At 43.2% G+C, this 16641-nt stretch overlaps 2 protein-coding genes across 2 annotated transcripts; both read left to right on the top strand.

Moving 5' to 3' along the window:
- Nucleotides 1-5746: 5746 nt before the first annotated feature.
- Nucleotides 5747-7804, top strand: LOC117644207 (dynamin-1-like protein; the record flags this gene model as incomplete). Its single annotated transcript, XM_034383473.1, is given in 2 exon segments — nt 5747-5845; nt 7578-7804. Coding segments are annotated over 2 exon segments (326 nt in total), but the record flags the coding sequence as incomplete, so codon positions are not given.
- A 300-nt stretch (nt 7805-8104) lies between these two features.
- On the top strand, nt 8105-16487 carry LOC117644549 (dynamin-1-like protein). Its single transcript, XM_034384104.1, has 7 exons — nt 8105-8233; nt 8463-8609; nt 8699-8862; nt 8938-9292; nt 13606-13828; nt 14491-14702; nt 16315-16487. The coding sequence occupies exons 1-7, from the start codon at nt 8120-8122 to the stop codon at nt 16354-16356; spliced, it is 1257 nt and encodes a 418-aa protein (XP_034239995.1). The 5' UTR covers nt 8105-8119; the 3' UTR covers nt 16357-16487.
- Nucleotides 16488-16641: the final 154 nt, after the last annotated feature.

The following is a 16641-nucleotide window of genomic DNA, read 5'->3' as shown; positions in this document are numbered from 1 at the left end:
CCTTCGAATTTGCTGTTCAAATTCTGAAACTTTTTCCAGGTGTTGCCTGTCCTAAGGCCTACCAACATGCCTAATTTCAGAAATAAAACTGTGATTGAGAGAGAGCAGCACGGGTTCGCGATCTGCGCATCGTTATCGAGTGTATTCGGGAGGCCTGCGGCTCGTTCGAATTTGCTGTTCAAATTGTGAAACTTTGTTCAGGTGTTTTCTGTCTTCAGGCTTACCAACGTGCCAAATTTCCGAATTAAAACTGAGATGGAGACAGAGGAGCGCCGGTTCGCGATCGGCCGGTACGCGATCGGCGCATTTCGAGCGATTGCGCGAAGTTGGCAGGCCTGCGGCTCGTTCCAGTTTGCTGTTCAAATTCTGAAACTTTTTCAAGGTGTTTTCTGACCTCAGGCCTACTGACATGCCAAATTTCAGAATTATAACTCTGTTAGAGAGGGAGCAGCACAGGTTCACGATCGGCGCATTTTTAGCGATTCTGCCAAGTTATCAGGCCTGTGGCTCCTTCGAATTTGCTGTTAAAATTCTGAATCTTCTTCCAGGTGTTGCCTGCCCTTAGGCCCACCAACAAGCCAAATTTCAGAATTAAAACTGTGATAGATAGGGGAAATCACGGGTACGCGATCTGCGCATTTTGAACGAGTGTGTTCGGGAGGCCTGCGGCTCGTTCGAATTTGCTGTTTAAATTGTGAAACTTTTATTAGATGTTTTCTGTCTTCAGGCCTACCAACGTGCCAAATTTCAGAATTTGAACTGCAATTAGATGGGAGCAGCACACTACAAACCTCTCTTAAGTACACACTTACAAATGCATGCTTGACGCCGTATAACTCCATGCTTCAAGCATGCGTTTGTAAGTGTGTACTTGCAAGCATGCATTTGTATGTGTGTACTTGGCCAAGCATGCGTTTGTAAGTGTGTACTTGCAAGTATGCATTTGTAACTGTGTACTTAGTAGACAGTTAGGTTTGCAGTGCACGACTTCGTCAACGGCGGATTTTGAGCGTTTAAGTGTGTACTTGCAAGCATGCATTTGTAAGTGTGTACTTAGTAGACAGTTAGGTTTGCAGTGCACGGCTTCGCAAACGGCGGATTTTGAGCGTTTGCACCAAGCTGGCAGGCCCGGGCCCGTGGCTCATTCGAATTTGCGGTTCGAATTTTAAGGGGGCAATACACTGAAAATGGCCCAAAACTGAGTTGTGTGATTGCTTCCATACGCGTTGTTGTGCGTTGTTCAAACTTTTCATGTGTCAAGGCCTTTAAAACAGAAGCATTTTAAGCCCAGAATGGCGTCGATCGGACGACAGGGAGCGGAGCAGCGCCCAATCAAATTTTCGTCAAAAGTCGAACTGGCGGGCATCCCTCAGTCCGCAAAAATGAAGATATCTCAACCCCGTTTGCGCCAAAATGTAGGTAATTTAAGCGGCTATAGCATGAACAAGGGTTATGAACATCGAGCAACCCAAAGTACAAAATTTCATCCAAAAACACTTTTTGAAGATTTTGTTAAAATGATCAAAACAGGTTTTTTTTCGTAAATTTTTGTACTTTTGATTGTTTGATCTTCATAATCCTAGTTCAAGCTATAGCCGCTTCAATTACCTTCATTTTGGCGCAAACGGGGTTGAAATATCTTTATTTTTGCGGACTGAGGGATGCCCGCCAGTTCGACTTTTGACGAAAATTTGATTGGGCGCTGCTCCGCTCCCTGTCGTCCGATCGACGCCATTCTGGGCTTAAAATGCTTCTGTTTTAAAGGCCTTGACACATGAAAAGTTTGAACAACGCACAACAACGCGTATGGAAGCAATCACACAACTCAGTTTTGGGCCATTTTCAGTGTATTGCCCCCTTAATATTTAACCCAGGTTTTCTTTTCCCTAAGGCCTGTAAACCTGCCAAATTTCAGAATTTGAACTGCGATAGGGATGAAGCTGCAGAAAAGTGGCTGGATTCTTTTTTGTGGGTGGTCAACCCTTGTTCACGGTGCTTGGCTACCTTCCAACGACGTTGCACAGGCAACGGGCACAGCATCTTAGAGGCAATGCGCGCAGAACGGTTGACGCAACGAAGCGTGTCACGGTGGGCCGTATCTGCATTCCACAGTTGCCTACACGGTGCTTGGCTACCTTTTTGCGCGCAGCGCAGCGACATTGAGGCAACGGGCGCAGGACAGTTGACGCAACGAAGCGTGTCAAGGTAGCCCGTACCAGCTTTGGACGCTTGCCATCAGGGTGCCTAATGACATTGCAGCCACGAAGCACAACAACGTTGAGGCAACGGGCGCAGGACGGTTGACGCAACGAAGCCCGCCGAGGTACGCCGTACTAGCATTTAGCGGTTGCCAGCAGGGCACCTGGTGACATTGCAGCGACGTAGCACAGCAACGTAGAGGCAACCGGCGCCGGACGGTTGACATTACGAGGCCTGCCGAGGTAGGCCGTACCTGCTTTTGGCGGTTGCCATCAGGGCACCTGGTAATATTACAGCGACGTAGCACAGCAACGTTGAGGCAACCTGGGCAGCACAGCTGACGCAACGAAACGTGTCGAGGTAGGCCGTACCAGCTTTTAGCAGTTGCCATCAGGGTGCCTGGTGACATTGCAGCAACGTAGCAAAGCAACGTAGCGGCAACGGGCGGTGGACGATTGACATAACGATGCCTGCCGAGGTAGGCCGTAGCTGCTTCCAACGGTTGCCATCAGGGCGCCTGGCTATGTTGCAGCCACGAAGCACAGCAACGTAGAGGCAACCGGTGTCGGATGGTTGATGTTACGAAACCTGCCGAGGTAGACCGTACCTGCTTTTGGCGGTTGCCATCAGGGCGCCTGGTAACATTGCAGCGACCTAGCACCGCAACGTAGGGGCAACCGGCGCCGGACGGTTGGCGTTACGAAGCCTGCCGAGGTAGGCCGTACCTGCTTTAAGCGGTTGCCATCAGGGTGCCTGGTGACATTGCAGCAACGTAGCAAAGCAACGTAGAGGCAACGGGCGGAGGACGGTTGACGCTACGAAGCCGGCCGAGGTAGGCCGTACCTGCTTTTAGCGGTTGCCATCAGGGTGCCTGGTGACATTGCAGCAACGTAGCAAAGCAACGGGCGGAGGCCGGTTGACGCTACGAAGCCAGCCGAGGTAGGCCGTACCTGCTTTTAGCGGTTGCCATCAGGGTGCCTGGTGACATTGCAGCAACGTAGCAAAGCAACGTAGAGGCAACGGGCGGAGGACGGTTGACGCTACGAAGCCGGCCGAGGTAGGCCGTACTTGCATTCCACGGTTGCTATGGCTACCTCGTGGCCACGTAGCAAAGCTACGTAGAGGAAACCGGCCCAGGACGGTTGGCTGAACGTTGCATGTCACTGCTGGATCGCTATTTATTTCGACGTGGACGTACGTGTCACCGCGACATCGATTCGACGTGGCGCGGTTGCGTTGGTGCTACTACGAGCATGTGGTTAGCCCAACATGGCTTGTCACTGCTGCATCGCCTTTTATTTTGACGTGCACTTACGTGTCAGCGCGACGTCGATTCGACGAAGCGCGGCTACGTTGGTGCAACTACGGGAATATGGTTGGCTTATCGTAGTTCACCGGCGTGACATGCCCTTCTTTTTAAAGGGCGTGGCTGTCACGTTGATATGACGTAGCGAGGCGGCGCTGAGGCAACCAATCGAGGGCAACCGCCGCAACGTTGATGCTAAGTCGTTGACGGAGCCACGCAGCTCCGAAGACTGAACCTCTACCTAAAAGGATAGTCCTTGTAGAACGGTTGGCTTTCTACAAGCACCACAAGTGACATAGACTCTACGACGCCAGACAACGAAAACGGCCCGTAACGAAGGCCAACGTAAAACACGTTGTGACAACGTAATTTCCTGAAATCATGCCCGTCGGGAATCAATAAATCAGCTGTAATCCAAGACTTATAACCCTCATGATCACATGGGTGAAAGAGGTTATGTTACCGTAAAGTCACTGTGAGAGTCGGTAAGCAGTTCCATGACAAAGACGACATGGACTATTCTACAACGCGACATAAATGCTTTCCACGCGTTATGAAAAACCGGGATTTATGGTTAGATTACACGTTTCTAAACGGTATGGAACCTGTTGGCATGGGCAAAACTCACCGTGCCTAAACGTCGGAAGGGGAAAAGCGACTTACCTCTGAACTCGTCTTGGAGGTGGGCAAGCCCCCACTCCTGGAGCTTGGCCGAGACGAAATGGTCTGCCATGGCGAGTGGTCGGCCGCGAAATCCTACCAAATGAGCTATTAAACATATCACAATAATTTCGAGACATTTCGTCGTCACGAATGGTCACGATCTGCGAATAAGAACCGCGGGGGATATTGCAGTACAGCCACAACAACCAATCCAAACTACATCACAAATCACGAAAATAATTATTGACTTCCCCTTCTCAGACTTCGTTGCGGCTATCTCTAAGAGAATGGAGAGAGAAAGAGATCGAGCACAGCTAAAATAAATGTGCAAACTCGTAAACCTCTCGAGCTCCGGTCCTAGCGTTATTTGCAGTAGAGCAGACGGATTTTAGCGGCACTCGATTAGCACCACTGAGGCGGAAATAGCTGAATCCGGCAACACATTCGCCATTTCAAAACGCGGTTATTTTTCAAACACTCAGCTAACGGAGTAGCCGCGCGCAGCTAGAGTTGCTAGCTACGGGACCACTTTTTTAGCTGTGCAGCTAATTCTTTGCTGTTAAAAAAATTAGCTTGGGTCTGATTTATATTTTTTTGCGTGTGTGTTTTACTAAACTTTGTGTTTTGTAATACAAACACTGGTAAAACAAAGGCATAAAAATTACGCCCTTTAGGGCATAAATACTCTTTTACGCCCTTCCCAAGGGCATAAATCGTTTTATACCCTTAAGCAGGGCGTAAATGGTAGGAATTTCAAGCAAAATTTTAATGCTCTTCCCAAAGGCATAAACGATTTATGCCCTTGGGAAGGGCATAATTTTAATGCCTTTGTTTCACCAATGAAGTTTTCTTTCTAGTACAAAAGAAATAGCGTCTAAACATTTTCCGGTGGTGTTTTTTTTTTTTCACGTCTTTGTACTGTGTCTTAATATGTTTTGTATTATGATGGGAAGTTAGCGCCACAAATCAGACGGCTTAGTATTACTATTGTTTAGTAACATAAAGAAAAATCCTTGGAACATAGTTTTGAGTGGGTTCAAATCCTTGTACTTTGTCTTGAACAGAAAGCATTTTCAAGTGGCTTTCTACTGTCGGGCCGCTGATTTTCGCTGTGTCAGGATTCCCGTATCAGTGAATTCCTGATTTCTTATTTACAATCTTAACACGCTATTGCCGTCACTTAATTTTTCCTCTCTCTGTTCGGAGCACAAGTATCTTATAGGTATTTTAACGAATCCCTGGCCCGGAAGTCAAAGAACAAAAGTAAGAACCAAAACGGCTTCTGCGCATGCGCAGACGTCCCCCCTCCACTCTGAGGCAGCGTCTGCGCAGAAGCCGTTTTGGTTCTTACTTTTGTTCTTTGACTTCCGGGCCAGGGATTCGTTAAAATACCTATTCGATCCGCTCAAGCATAGAAATTCAGTGAAAGCGAACGGGATTGCATAGGAATTAATATTCTGTCCCCCATAATTGCAGGTGTTCCGGCCACTGGAGATGGGCAGAGTTTCCTAAGGTTCCTGGAAAAATTTTAAGATGGACAGGTTGCGATGAAATCCAACATGAAACAGATGAGCTAGCGACCGGGGAAGAACATTTGCAACGATCCTATCACTGTTAAAATATTCTCCCCTAAATGTACTGGACTTGACTCTAGTCGACCTACCTGGAATCACCAAGGTAAATAAGGTGTCTTTACTTGTTTTTACACGAGCAGTCTAAAACCTGTGGTCTGTGGACCGCTACTCAGTGGGTGATTGGACCCCTTTTCATGTGCTCAATTCCCGGAAATGAAGCACAGTTTATCGATGTAAAAATGTCATTATTCCTTGGTGAAATGTCCAGGGAACAAGAAAGTTTGGAATTAGCTCTGATGATTTGAAACCTGTCAAACTGCTTTGTAGAATCTAGATTTGAGGGATAAAGAATTTCACCGGAAACGAATTTTCGGGGACGAATTGTCCGGATTCCATACCTTTGCACGAAATGTACGAATTCGTGTGCAACAACGCGTAAGGTGCTACCTAAAAATGCACGTGTCATCGTATTTAATTTTTAGAAGCGCTTATCGTTAACGTGATAACGTTAATGGCGCTTTAGTTAACGTTATTGTGATAATATTTGTATTAACGTTAACAACCCTGACTATATTATCTAAACATTGAAAATTCTCCCGAACTGAAAGTACATTTACTTAGTTACGAACGCTAACACTGCGGCAAAACACTACGGAAAAGTTACTTATTTCCCATGATTCTCCATGCATATTTTAACATCTTTTGTAGCCTCTTATCAATCTTCTCCGTAGGACTTACAGTGTTCTCGACCAATAAGGTTCACGGACATGACTGTAAACCACTGAGAATGAAAGAATCTTGATCAATACCCTATTTTGGGCGTTATCACTCGAGTAAGGGTACTCCAATGAATCTTGAAACGGAAGATGACGAACAGACGGAAGCCCTGGTGGTGGGGAAACCTCTGCGCATTCGCACCGGGTGGTGCGGTGCGGGAACGTCTGCGCATGCGCAGAAGCTGTTTTTAGGGCTTACTCATTGTTCTTCCGTTTCAAGATTTCATTGTTGGTATGAGAAAACTAACCTAACCTCACCCAAATTTAGATGATAAGGAATTTCTCACCCAAAATTTCAGCCCTGATCATGACTCTTTCATTTAAAGTGCCCCTACGGTAGAAGATCCACAAGAATTCAAAGGAAATTATTGTGTTCTTAGATAACACATTTCTCCACAACTTTTCGTTTAAGTGAATGTTCTTTGCAATTTTTGATAACCTTATGAGACATTTTCGAGGGGCCAACAACTTGGTAAAAATTTGTACACTGTTATTTCAAATCGAGGGGCAGACAACTTGAATTTAGGTGTACATTTTCCGTGAAACAACGTGAAACAATGGTGAAATAACCATGAAGTAACGCGAAATAACGTTGAAATACCCTTGAAATAACAATGAAATAACGTGAATTTGAAATAACGGTGTACATATTTTGACGAAGTTGTTTGCCCCTCGTTCCTAATTCACATTATTTCACGTTACACGCTCAGACCTTTATGGACTTTTTTCTCTCTTGCTTATTGCGTTTTTTGAGCAAACATAAAATATACTATTTTCTCCTTTACTATGCACAATTTTGATCGTTTTAAGGATATAATTGTGAATAGATCATGTAGAAATTGAAAAGTACATTGCAAATGACAAAAAGTCCTGTTTAATGGACTAAAAACATTATACAATGAACAAAATAGTGCACAGCCACAAAGAAAATAGTACATATTACGTTTGCACAAAAACCTTTATGGCAAGAGATAAAAAGTCAATACGAGTCGGAGAGTGTATTTCAAGTGAAATGTACACCAAAATTCTAGTTGTTTGCCCCTCGGTCATTTTTGACAGCACTGTTTCACGTGGAGGCTTTGGCTTTCCTTCAGGTGCCTGTGGACGGCCAGCCGGATGACATTTCGCAGCAAATAGAACAGCTCATCCTATCATACATTCAGCGGCCACTAAGCATCATTCTTGCAATTGTGGCGGCGAATGTGGACATGGTAACCAACGACTGTCTGAGGATTGCAAGAGAGGTGGACCCCCGAAGGTCGACGAACGCTCGGTGTGGTCACTAAGGTGGACATGGTGGGGGGGATGGTAAGGCTTGGGCAAAATCGCCTCCTGGGAATTGACCTATATCCCTGAGAATTTCAGGAGATTTTCTTGGAATTGAACAAAATTCCGAGAACCCCAGGAGATTATTTAACTGTGCATAGTTTTAGAACTACTAGGAAATTAGGCGCAAAATGGAAAACACGAGTTTCTAGATAAAGTATTTACGTTATAGAGCTAACTGTACACCTTTCCGAGATTCTTCTCCACGCGGGAGAAACCCCGACTCCGGGCGTGGGACGGAGTCCATTCAATGTAACTCGTGGTTTCAGGTTTGAATGATTGTTACAGGTGATGACGCGTACGATATTTTGACTGGAAAGTCGGTTTCTCTTAAACTTGGGATAATCGGCGTTGTGAATAGATCTCAGAAGGACATTAACAACGAAAAGGTAAGTTTACTGCATGTTTGTATCCCTCATGAGATATTGACTGTCATGCATTCAGATGTGGAATGAAATAATGTAGTTAAGTGCGATGTTGTAGCCATCCACAAAAGTCAGGTGACTTTTTGATTGACGGTGTACTTTAGATTAGGATTCGGTTCTTGCCCACAATGAACCAGTCAGCTCGTTGGGCATTACTGCGCAATTAACATTTAGCCTCGTCTCTTTCCGATAGCCTATAGAAGAATGTTTGAAAAAGGAGAGTGCCTTTTTTAAGCAAAAGTATCCTGATCTGGCATCAAGAATGGGAACTTCATATCTCCTGAAAGAACTAAGCAGCCTACTTCTGGACCATGTGAAGAAGTGTCTTCCTAGTGTAAAGGTGAATATTGAAAATTCTCCTCTCAAATTTTGTCGGTAGAGTGGTCGTATTCGCAACACCTTTTGTTTTTGCGAATTTGCTTCTTTCAGGTCAAAGTGCAGAGGCAGATACAAGATTGTGAAAATAAGCTGGAGGTTACCGGGAGCCAAGTGGACGACTCCGATGAATTCTTGCGAGATGTCATTGCTCAATTTTCTGATGCATTTTGCAGGAAACTAGAATCCCAGACGCCAAATATTGAGCGCGCAGCACTGTAAGGCACTGAATACAGTATTGCTTGATACGCGCTTTCAGACTCTGCATTTCATCTCCACACATTTCTGTGCAGGTTTGGTGGCGCTCACGTTTCTCACATTTTCAACCAACTGAAAAAGTCCCTTCAAGAAGTCTCTCCTTGCGATAAGTACTGCGTTGAAGAAGTTGTCATGGCGATCCGGAACGCCGACGGGACTCGCCCTCCGATCTTGGTATCGCTATATGCTTTCGAGGCGCTCATGAAACCACTCATAGAGAAGATGCTGCCACTTTCCATCGGCTGCGTCAGATTGGTCATGGATGAGCTGCAGGCTGTCTCCGAGGACAGTCTCCCCAAGAAGGTGGAAAAGTTCCCTATCTTGAAGCAGGAAACCGACACGATCGTGAGAAAAGTCATACAGGAGTGTGCAGTCAAGGCCAAAGAAATGGTACGTGTTAATTATTAATAGAAACTCACCCACTTGCGAGGAAAGGAATGGCCAGCAAGCCGCCACTGGCTTTCAAAACTGATCTATTAAGGGGAGGTTCTGGTGAAAATGCTATTTTCTCCTAAATAGGTCCCACTGTGAAAATTTGTAAAAAATTTGATGTCTTATCAAGTATTTATTAAAATTTTTCATTGGGGAGGCACATTCTATGCCCTGAACCCAGTCGCAGAGCCATTTTCTCCCATTTAGGCTATAACTTTAAAAATCTTCTTGCGCATACTATTTTGTCGTAAAAGGTTGGCTTAGACATTTTTCACTTCTTCGATTCATTTTTTAAAAATGCTGGCATGCACACCTCAAAATGTCAATTGCATTTTTATTCACAAGCTTTCTAACCAAGCATTTCACTATAATTGATCAAAAATGTACAAAATAGACACATTTTAGGGACTTTTCAGCTTAAAAAGTTAATAATTAATAATATAATGGAAGTTTTGAGCTATGCATGCCGGAATCTTTTGAAAATGAATCGAAGAAGTGAAAAATGTCAAGGTCAACCTTTTACGACAAAATAGTATGCGCAAGGAGATTTATTAAGATACAGCCAAAATAGGCTCAAAAAGACTCTTCGACTGGGTTTACAGCCTGGCATGTGCCTTCAAAAGTCAAATTTTAGTCTCCTCAATGAAAAATTTTATCTTCCGAACAAATTATGACTGTGGGATCCACTTGGAAAATGGCAAGATTTTCACCAGAACCTCCCCTTAAGGCATTTGATTTGAAACCAGATTAAATACTGTTATCGTGGTTTTTTTGGCTGAGCGATAGCGAACGCTGTTACCCGGGTGGGGCTGGAAAGTCTTTTCTGTGTATGTGTGCGTGTGTGTGTGTGTTTGTCTGTCCGCACTACTCCTGAACGACTCGGCCGATTCGGATGAGATTTTTCATGATCATTATGTACATTCTTCGCTCGCCCCCACACCAAAATTCATCTTTTTACGAGGGGCAAACAACTCCGTCAAAATTTGTACGCCGTTATTTCAAATTCACGTTATTTCACGTTATTTCATTGTTATTCCAACGTTATTTCAAGGGTATTTCAACGTTATTTTACGTTATTTCGTGTTATTTCGCGCTATTTCACCGTTATTTCACGCTATTTCGCCCTTATTTTAGCGTTATTTCAACGTTATTTCACCGTTATTTCACGGAAAATGTACACCTAAATCCAAGTTGTTTGCCCCTCGTCTTTTGATCTCAATTCCAGCTGTTGAAACCGCCAAAAAACACTTTAGAAACGGCAGAAAAGGGCATGGTTTACATGTGCGGGAGGAGGATTTCTGCCGCAATTTGTGCTAGCACGGCATGTAGCAGTGTTTTTTGTATCGGGGCGACCAGATTGATTCGATGGACCCGGTTTCGTCAACATCGGCCGCTTGCACGAGTTGGCCAGATCAGGATCTTCGGAGGGGGTCGAAGGACTGAAAATTTTTTCGATAGGTCTGCTCTTATTTTTTACTTGAAACCTTTACCAGAAAGTGGTCTTCTCATTGCCTTCACACAAATTTCTGTGACAGCTTGCCGAAGGCAAGCGGTAAGCGCCGCAGGCCTAGGTAGGTGTAAACGCCAGGCGTGGATTGTCGTGACTGGCACAGCATCGCGAAGCCTGTTACGACAAGACACGGTCTGGTGTTACACCTACCTTGTTTAAACATAGATAGGAAATATAAGTGTCCGACAGGCATATTTGTGTGGTCCTAAATGTCCTTGACTTTTACGGTCGTACAAGGAAATTTCTCATAAATCGAAGAAAATGGCGCGAGCAAAACACATTTTTCTTCGTATTGCGATGGTTCTTCATTGTATCCTTCAATTTAAGGGGAGGTTCTGGTGAAAGTCTTGCCATTTTCCAATTGGATCTCACTGTCATAATTTGTTCGGAATATGAAATCTTTCTTCAAGAAGATTAAAATTTGACTTCTGTAGGCACATGCCAGGCTCTAAACCCAGTCAAAGAGTATTTTTGAGCCCAATTTGGCTGTATCTTAAATAGTCTTCTTGCGCCCACTATTTTGTCGTAAAAGGTTGACCTTGACATTTTTCACTTCTTCGAATCATTTTCAAAAGATTCCAGCATGCATAGCTCAAAATTTCCATTCTACTATTCGTTGTAGGCTTGTAAAGCTGAAAATACCCTAAAATTTGTCTATTTTGTACATTTTTGATCAATTATAGAGAAATGCTTGGTTAGAAAGCTTGCGAATAAAAATGTAATTTACATTTTGAGTTGTGCATGCCGTTATCTTTAAAAAAGGAATCGAAGAAGTGAAAAATGTCAAAGCCAACCCTTTACGACAAAATAGTATGCGCAAGAAGATTTTTTTTCACCAGAACCTCCCCTTAAGTACAGAAAAGACCGAGGGGTGCATCACTTTGTCTAGTCAGTGTACGCCCTTGACTCCAGTCACTGCCTTGTCTCAGTCTAGTCACTAAAAAAGCCGGCACCAACTGGGAAATTTGCACCATTTGGGGCATTTTTATAACGCAATTCGTAAAATTTTCAATCTAATCAAAGTGGAATTTTAGTCTAGTCACCAGTCAGTGTACACTTATTTTGGAAGTGAGGTACCCCTCGGAAAAGACAGAAGAGCGTAGGAATATTGCTTCGTATTATGCTTGCAGTGCATTAAGGGGGCAATACACTGAAAATGGCCAAAAAGTGACTAGTGCGATTGCTTCCACACGCGTTGTGGAACGTCGTTCAAACTTTTTATGTGCCAAGACCTTACACAAGGAAGCATTTTAAGCCCAGAATGGCCTCGATCGGACGTCAGGGAGCGGAGCAGCGCCCAATCAAATTTTCGTCAAAAGTCGAACTGGCGGGCGTCCCTCAGTCCTCAAAAATGAAGATATCTCGACCCCGTTTGCGCCAAAATGTAGGTAATTAAAGCGGCTATCGCATGAACTCGGATTATGAACATCGAACAATCAAAAGTAGGAAATTTTACGAAGAAAACCTGTTTTGATCATTTTTGCAAAATCCTCAAAAAGTGTTTTTGGATGAAATTTTGTACTTTCGGTTGCTCGATGTTCATAATCCTAGTTTGCGCTATAGCCGCTTCAATTACCTACATTTTGGCGCAAACGGGGTCGAGATATCTTCATTTTTGCGGACTAAGGGATGCCCGCCAGTTCGACTTTTGACGAAAATTTGATTGGGCGCTGCTCCGCTCCCTGACGTCCGATGGACGCGGACGCCATTCTGGGCTTAAAATGCTTCTTTTTGTAAGGTCTTGACACATGTTAAGTTTGAACAACGCCCAACAACGCGTATGGAAGCAATCGCACTAGTCAGTGTTTGGCCATTTTCAGTGTATTGCCCCCTTAACTGCAACATCGCTCGAATTTCATTGTAAGACATAAAGAGTGTGCACCATGTAGCACGCCTGCAGCATTGTTTTCGATATTAAAATTTGCTGTGTATCAAGAGTAATTTTTCTCCACAAATTTTGCCATTTGCTCTATACGAAGCATGCAATTTACCGGTTTTCGCATAACGAAGGTGCATTAAGGGGGCTCATGCATGTTAAAAGCACTTTGCAAAAATATTTTTTGATATAGAAGGACTAAGATTTTATGGTTTCTGTATTAAAACCTGTTTCGATATTTGAGTAACCTTCATTTTGGCATAAAGTGAAGTGACTTTGGACACTTTTTGGAAATTTAGTAGAAACGTTTATAATTTTGGTTCTGGTAAGATTTTGTTCGCATACTTTGCTCAGATCTGTGGGGGGAAAATCAGGGAGACTCACCCCTAGTAGTGTCATAGAATTGACTACAATGGGCTTCTTATCTGCAAGAGTTTTCACGAGAAAAAAATAAAAACAATTTTTTGAACAAATTTTTGAACAATAAATGGTTTTTATTTTTTTTTCTGGAAAACAATTGCAGATAAGGAGCCCATTGAAGTCAATTCTATGACACTACTGGGGATGAGTCTCCCTGATTTTTCCCCCACAGATCTGAGCAAGTATGCAAACAAAATCTTACGAGAACCAAAATTTTAAACGTTTCTACTAAATTTCCAAAAAGTGTCCAAAGTCACTTTACTTCATGCCCAAATGAAGGTTACTTAATTATCTAAGCAGGTTTTAATACAGAAACCATAAAATCTCGGATCTTCTATATCAAAAAAATATTTTCGCAAAGTGCTCTTAACATGTATGAGCCCCCATAAAAGTGTAACGAATGTTGATATGCAGTTCCGATGCTGGCTTCGAGGTACGGCAAATAACGTTTATGTTATGTTTCAGATTAAGGATCTGAATGAAATCGAGCTTGGTCACATAACTTACGATGAATTCGAATGCATCGAAGAGTTGTTTGCAAAGACAGCAGCAGATGCTACACTGACACTGCCTTTTAAAAGTGATCCTGACTTCCTGAACAGACTGACAGAAAATGAAGCTGTCAAAATATTTCCCGACCTCGTAACAGAGATAGAACCTAAGCATCAAAAGCAAATCATGGTTCTGGGTAAGTAGTCAGATATTCCTGCAGGCATGTAGTACATCCTTCATGCACTGCGAGAAAAGATCACGGTAAATCCTGTACTGATTACTCCAGACTTCACCGTACTTTTTTTTAACAGGCAATGCCGTACTTTTTTACTGTAAATACAGTCCTTTTTTCCCAGGGAATCCCGTACTTTTTTACCTGGGAATACCGCTCTTTTACCTATCAAAAACTGCCATAATTTTTTTCAGTCGGTCGACTTTTTTTTTCAAGATCCTAATGTACGTAACTGCTGAAGTCGGACTCCTGGACCCCCTTCCGACCACTCGTTGAAAAGGTCTTGACGAGACCTATCGAAAGGTGCAATAAAATTTTTCAGTCGGTCGTCCCCCTTTTGTCAAGATCCTGATGTGGACATTTCTTGGAAGGGGCCTTTGTTGGTACCAGATGTGGTCTTTCCTACGGCATGGACTGTACGGAAGAACGGTAACTACTGTGAAAAGATTACGGTATATGTTGTAAAACGAGTACGGTAAATACTGTAGGCTGTACGGTGGATACTGGTTTTCGAAGTACGGTAAAGTTTGGCAAATGTCAAGGATTTACCATCATCTCAGAGTGTGTGCCCTCCAGGAGGTGAAAATAGAAGTGGCGGTTGTGAGACAACACTTTAATACTTGCAGGGAAAATGTTGAAACATTACTATGACGTAGTCGCTAAAACCGTCAGTGATGGGGTCTGCAAGACAATTATGACCTATTTGGTGAACAGAGTCAAGAGGAACCTAGCTGTGCGACTGATGACTCATCTCTTCCAAGCGGACCTGCAAGATGATCTTTTCCAGGAGGATGAAAAAACTGTGCAACTGAGAGCCGAAACTACGACAAAACTTGAGGTACGGTGCTTTAAACTTTTCTTCGAAGTCCCCACTATCTTACGAAGAAATTTCCCAGAAGAAGGAGATGGCGCAAGCGTAATACGAAGGTGATTTTTCTTCGTATTACGAAGGTTTTTCTCTTTATCTCAAATGAAAGCTAATAAGGTTAGTATTACGGAGAACTATAGCTTCGTCCTATGCGTGCGCTGAATTTACTGTAACACGAAAAACAGTTCAAATTTCATTGTGAGACATTTATAGGTGCATCGGTGCGTGATGTGAGTGCGTTTAACTCACCAGTCCATCTGGACACTTCCCACACTTTAAAAGTTGTATAGTGGAGAATTGTCTATATTATGGTGAAATTGTTTATATTATGGTGGTGCAGCTGGAATTTTAACGTACTAATGAGAATTCACCGTACCATATAGATATTTTGACGAATTTCGTTTGTATTATGGACAAAATCTTAACCATAATATGTTGGTGCAGCTTTCCACCCGAAGACATTTAGAGTGCATGATCCGATCTTCACTAATTTGGGTACACTCAGGAAAAAAATATATTGAAATGAGAAAATTTATTTGGATAAACAAGGATTAATTACTTTACCATGATGTGCATCTTTAGAAAAAAATTTCTTGTATGAAGAAACGTCTATTCTGGGCGTACGCAGCATCAAGTTTCAATTAAGGGGTTCTAACTACTGCACTGAAAAAAAGTCTAGTACCGATAACCAGAATCCTGGTACCAAATACCAGACTGTCTGATAGAATATAACTCAACTAGAATTCTGGTAAAAAATACTAAACTGTCTAGTTGGCCTCAGTCTAGTAAACCGTACCAGATTTATAGTTATCCTCACAATGCCGCCAGGTCCCCTTCTGGTAGTTTTTACCAAACATCCTGGTTATTTAATGTGCTTACAAAACTGAAGTAAGAAGTCCAAAATTTAATAAAATAATTTTTCGTAGTGATTAAACCTGATGTGACGTCGATTTCGTTAACGAACAACCTCTGAATTGTTTTTTTTTCCCTCCTCCTCTCCTCCGGATTCGAACCGGGATCTCACACTTGTGAGACGGGCACGTTACCACTGCGCCACCACGTCGCCTGTGGGTCGAGGGGATCCCCACCAGGTGACTCTCTACGTGTCTGGCTCAGGGAAATACTCCCAGTGTTTCTTTCGGATTTAAGACTCCGAAAATAACGAAACCGGTTGCAGTTTACTTTTTGACACCCGAACATTTAAATTGAAACGAATATTTCGAAGTTTTACGTATGGTGCCAATTACGGATCAGTCTGGTAAAATTTACCAGGATTATTAACCAGACACCTGGTAAATGTCACAACACCCGATCTGGTTACTGCAACTGATCATCTGGTGAGAGTTACTAGGATTCTCGTATGAGTAACTAGTACTCGTTTAACTAGGATTGGTCTGGTACTTTTAACCAGACTTTTTTCTCAGTGTGGGGCAAAAATTTTGTCTGCCACGTGGTTTTGCCTATCTATTGAGGGGTTCCGCAGTCGATTTTTCAATCGTTACCGCAGGATTGAACCTTTGTCGTAGGAAACTTGGTGGGAAACACGGCACTAGCCTTCTAATGGTTTCTGGTTTCCATTCAGGTTTTGAAGAACGTCGAGAGAGTGCTGTCAAATGTTCTGTGACGACAACTGCTTGCAATCCACAAGAAACAATTCTAACTTTGCTTTTCAAACTATGTTAAGAACGATGTTGATATTCTATACGACCACGATTTGAGTCATCGGTAGCACTAACTTTTTTACTTGCCCATCACCGTGTATTTATTTGAATAAAACTATTTACTCGGAAATAGTGCCTTTGACCTTTTTTCAAACCACAAAAGCTTGCCTCCTTTGGTGTTCTCAATGTTGTTGTCTGTAAAAAGGTCTGCAAAAAGTGTGAAGTGAAGTCTGTTGGTGGAACTTTGT

Source organism: Thrips palmi, unplaced genomic scaffold (assembly GCF_012932325.1).
Source record: "Thrips palmi isolate BJ-2018 unplaced genomic scaffold, TpBJ-2018v1 HiC_scaffold_18, whole genome shotgun sequence".
NCBI classification, from domain to species: domain Eukaryota; kingdom Metazoa; phylum Arthropoda; class Insecta; order Thysanoptera; family Thripidae; genus Thrips; species Thrips palmi.
Note: the sequence above shows the minus strand (reverse complement) of the source record. Positions and strands in the feature narration are given on the sequence as shown.

Excerpts from the sequence above, each read along its gene's own strand:
- LOC117644549 (XM_034384104.1), top strand. The coding sequence starts at position 8,120 with ATGATTGTTACAGGTGATGACGCGTACGATATTTTGACTGGAAAGTCG. Across the intron at positions 8,234-8,462 it reads AGGACATTAACAACGAAAAG|CCTATAGAAGAATGTTTGAA; the intron begins GTAAGTTTACTG and ends TCTTTCCGATAG. Across the intron at positions 8,863-8,937 it reads AATATTGAGCGCGCAGCACT|GTTTGGTGGCGCTCACGTTT; the intron begins GTAAGGCACTGA and ends ATTTCTGTGCAG.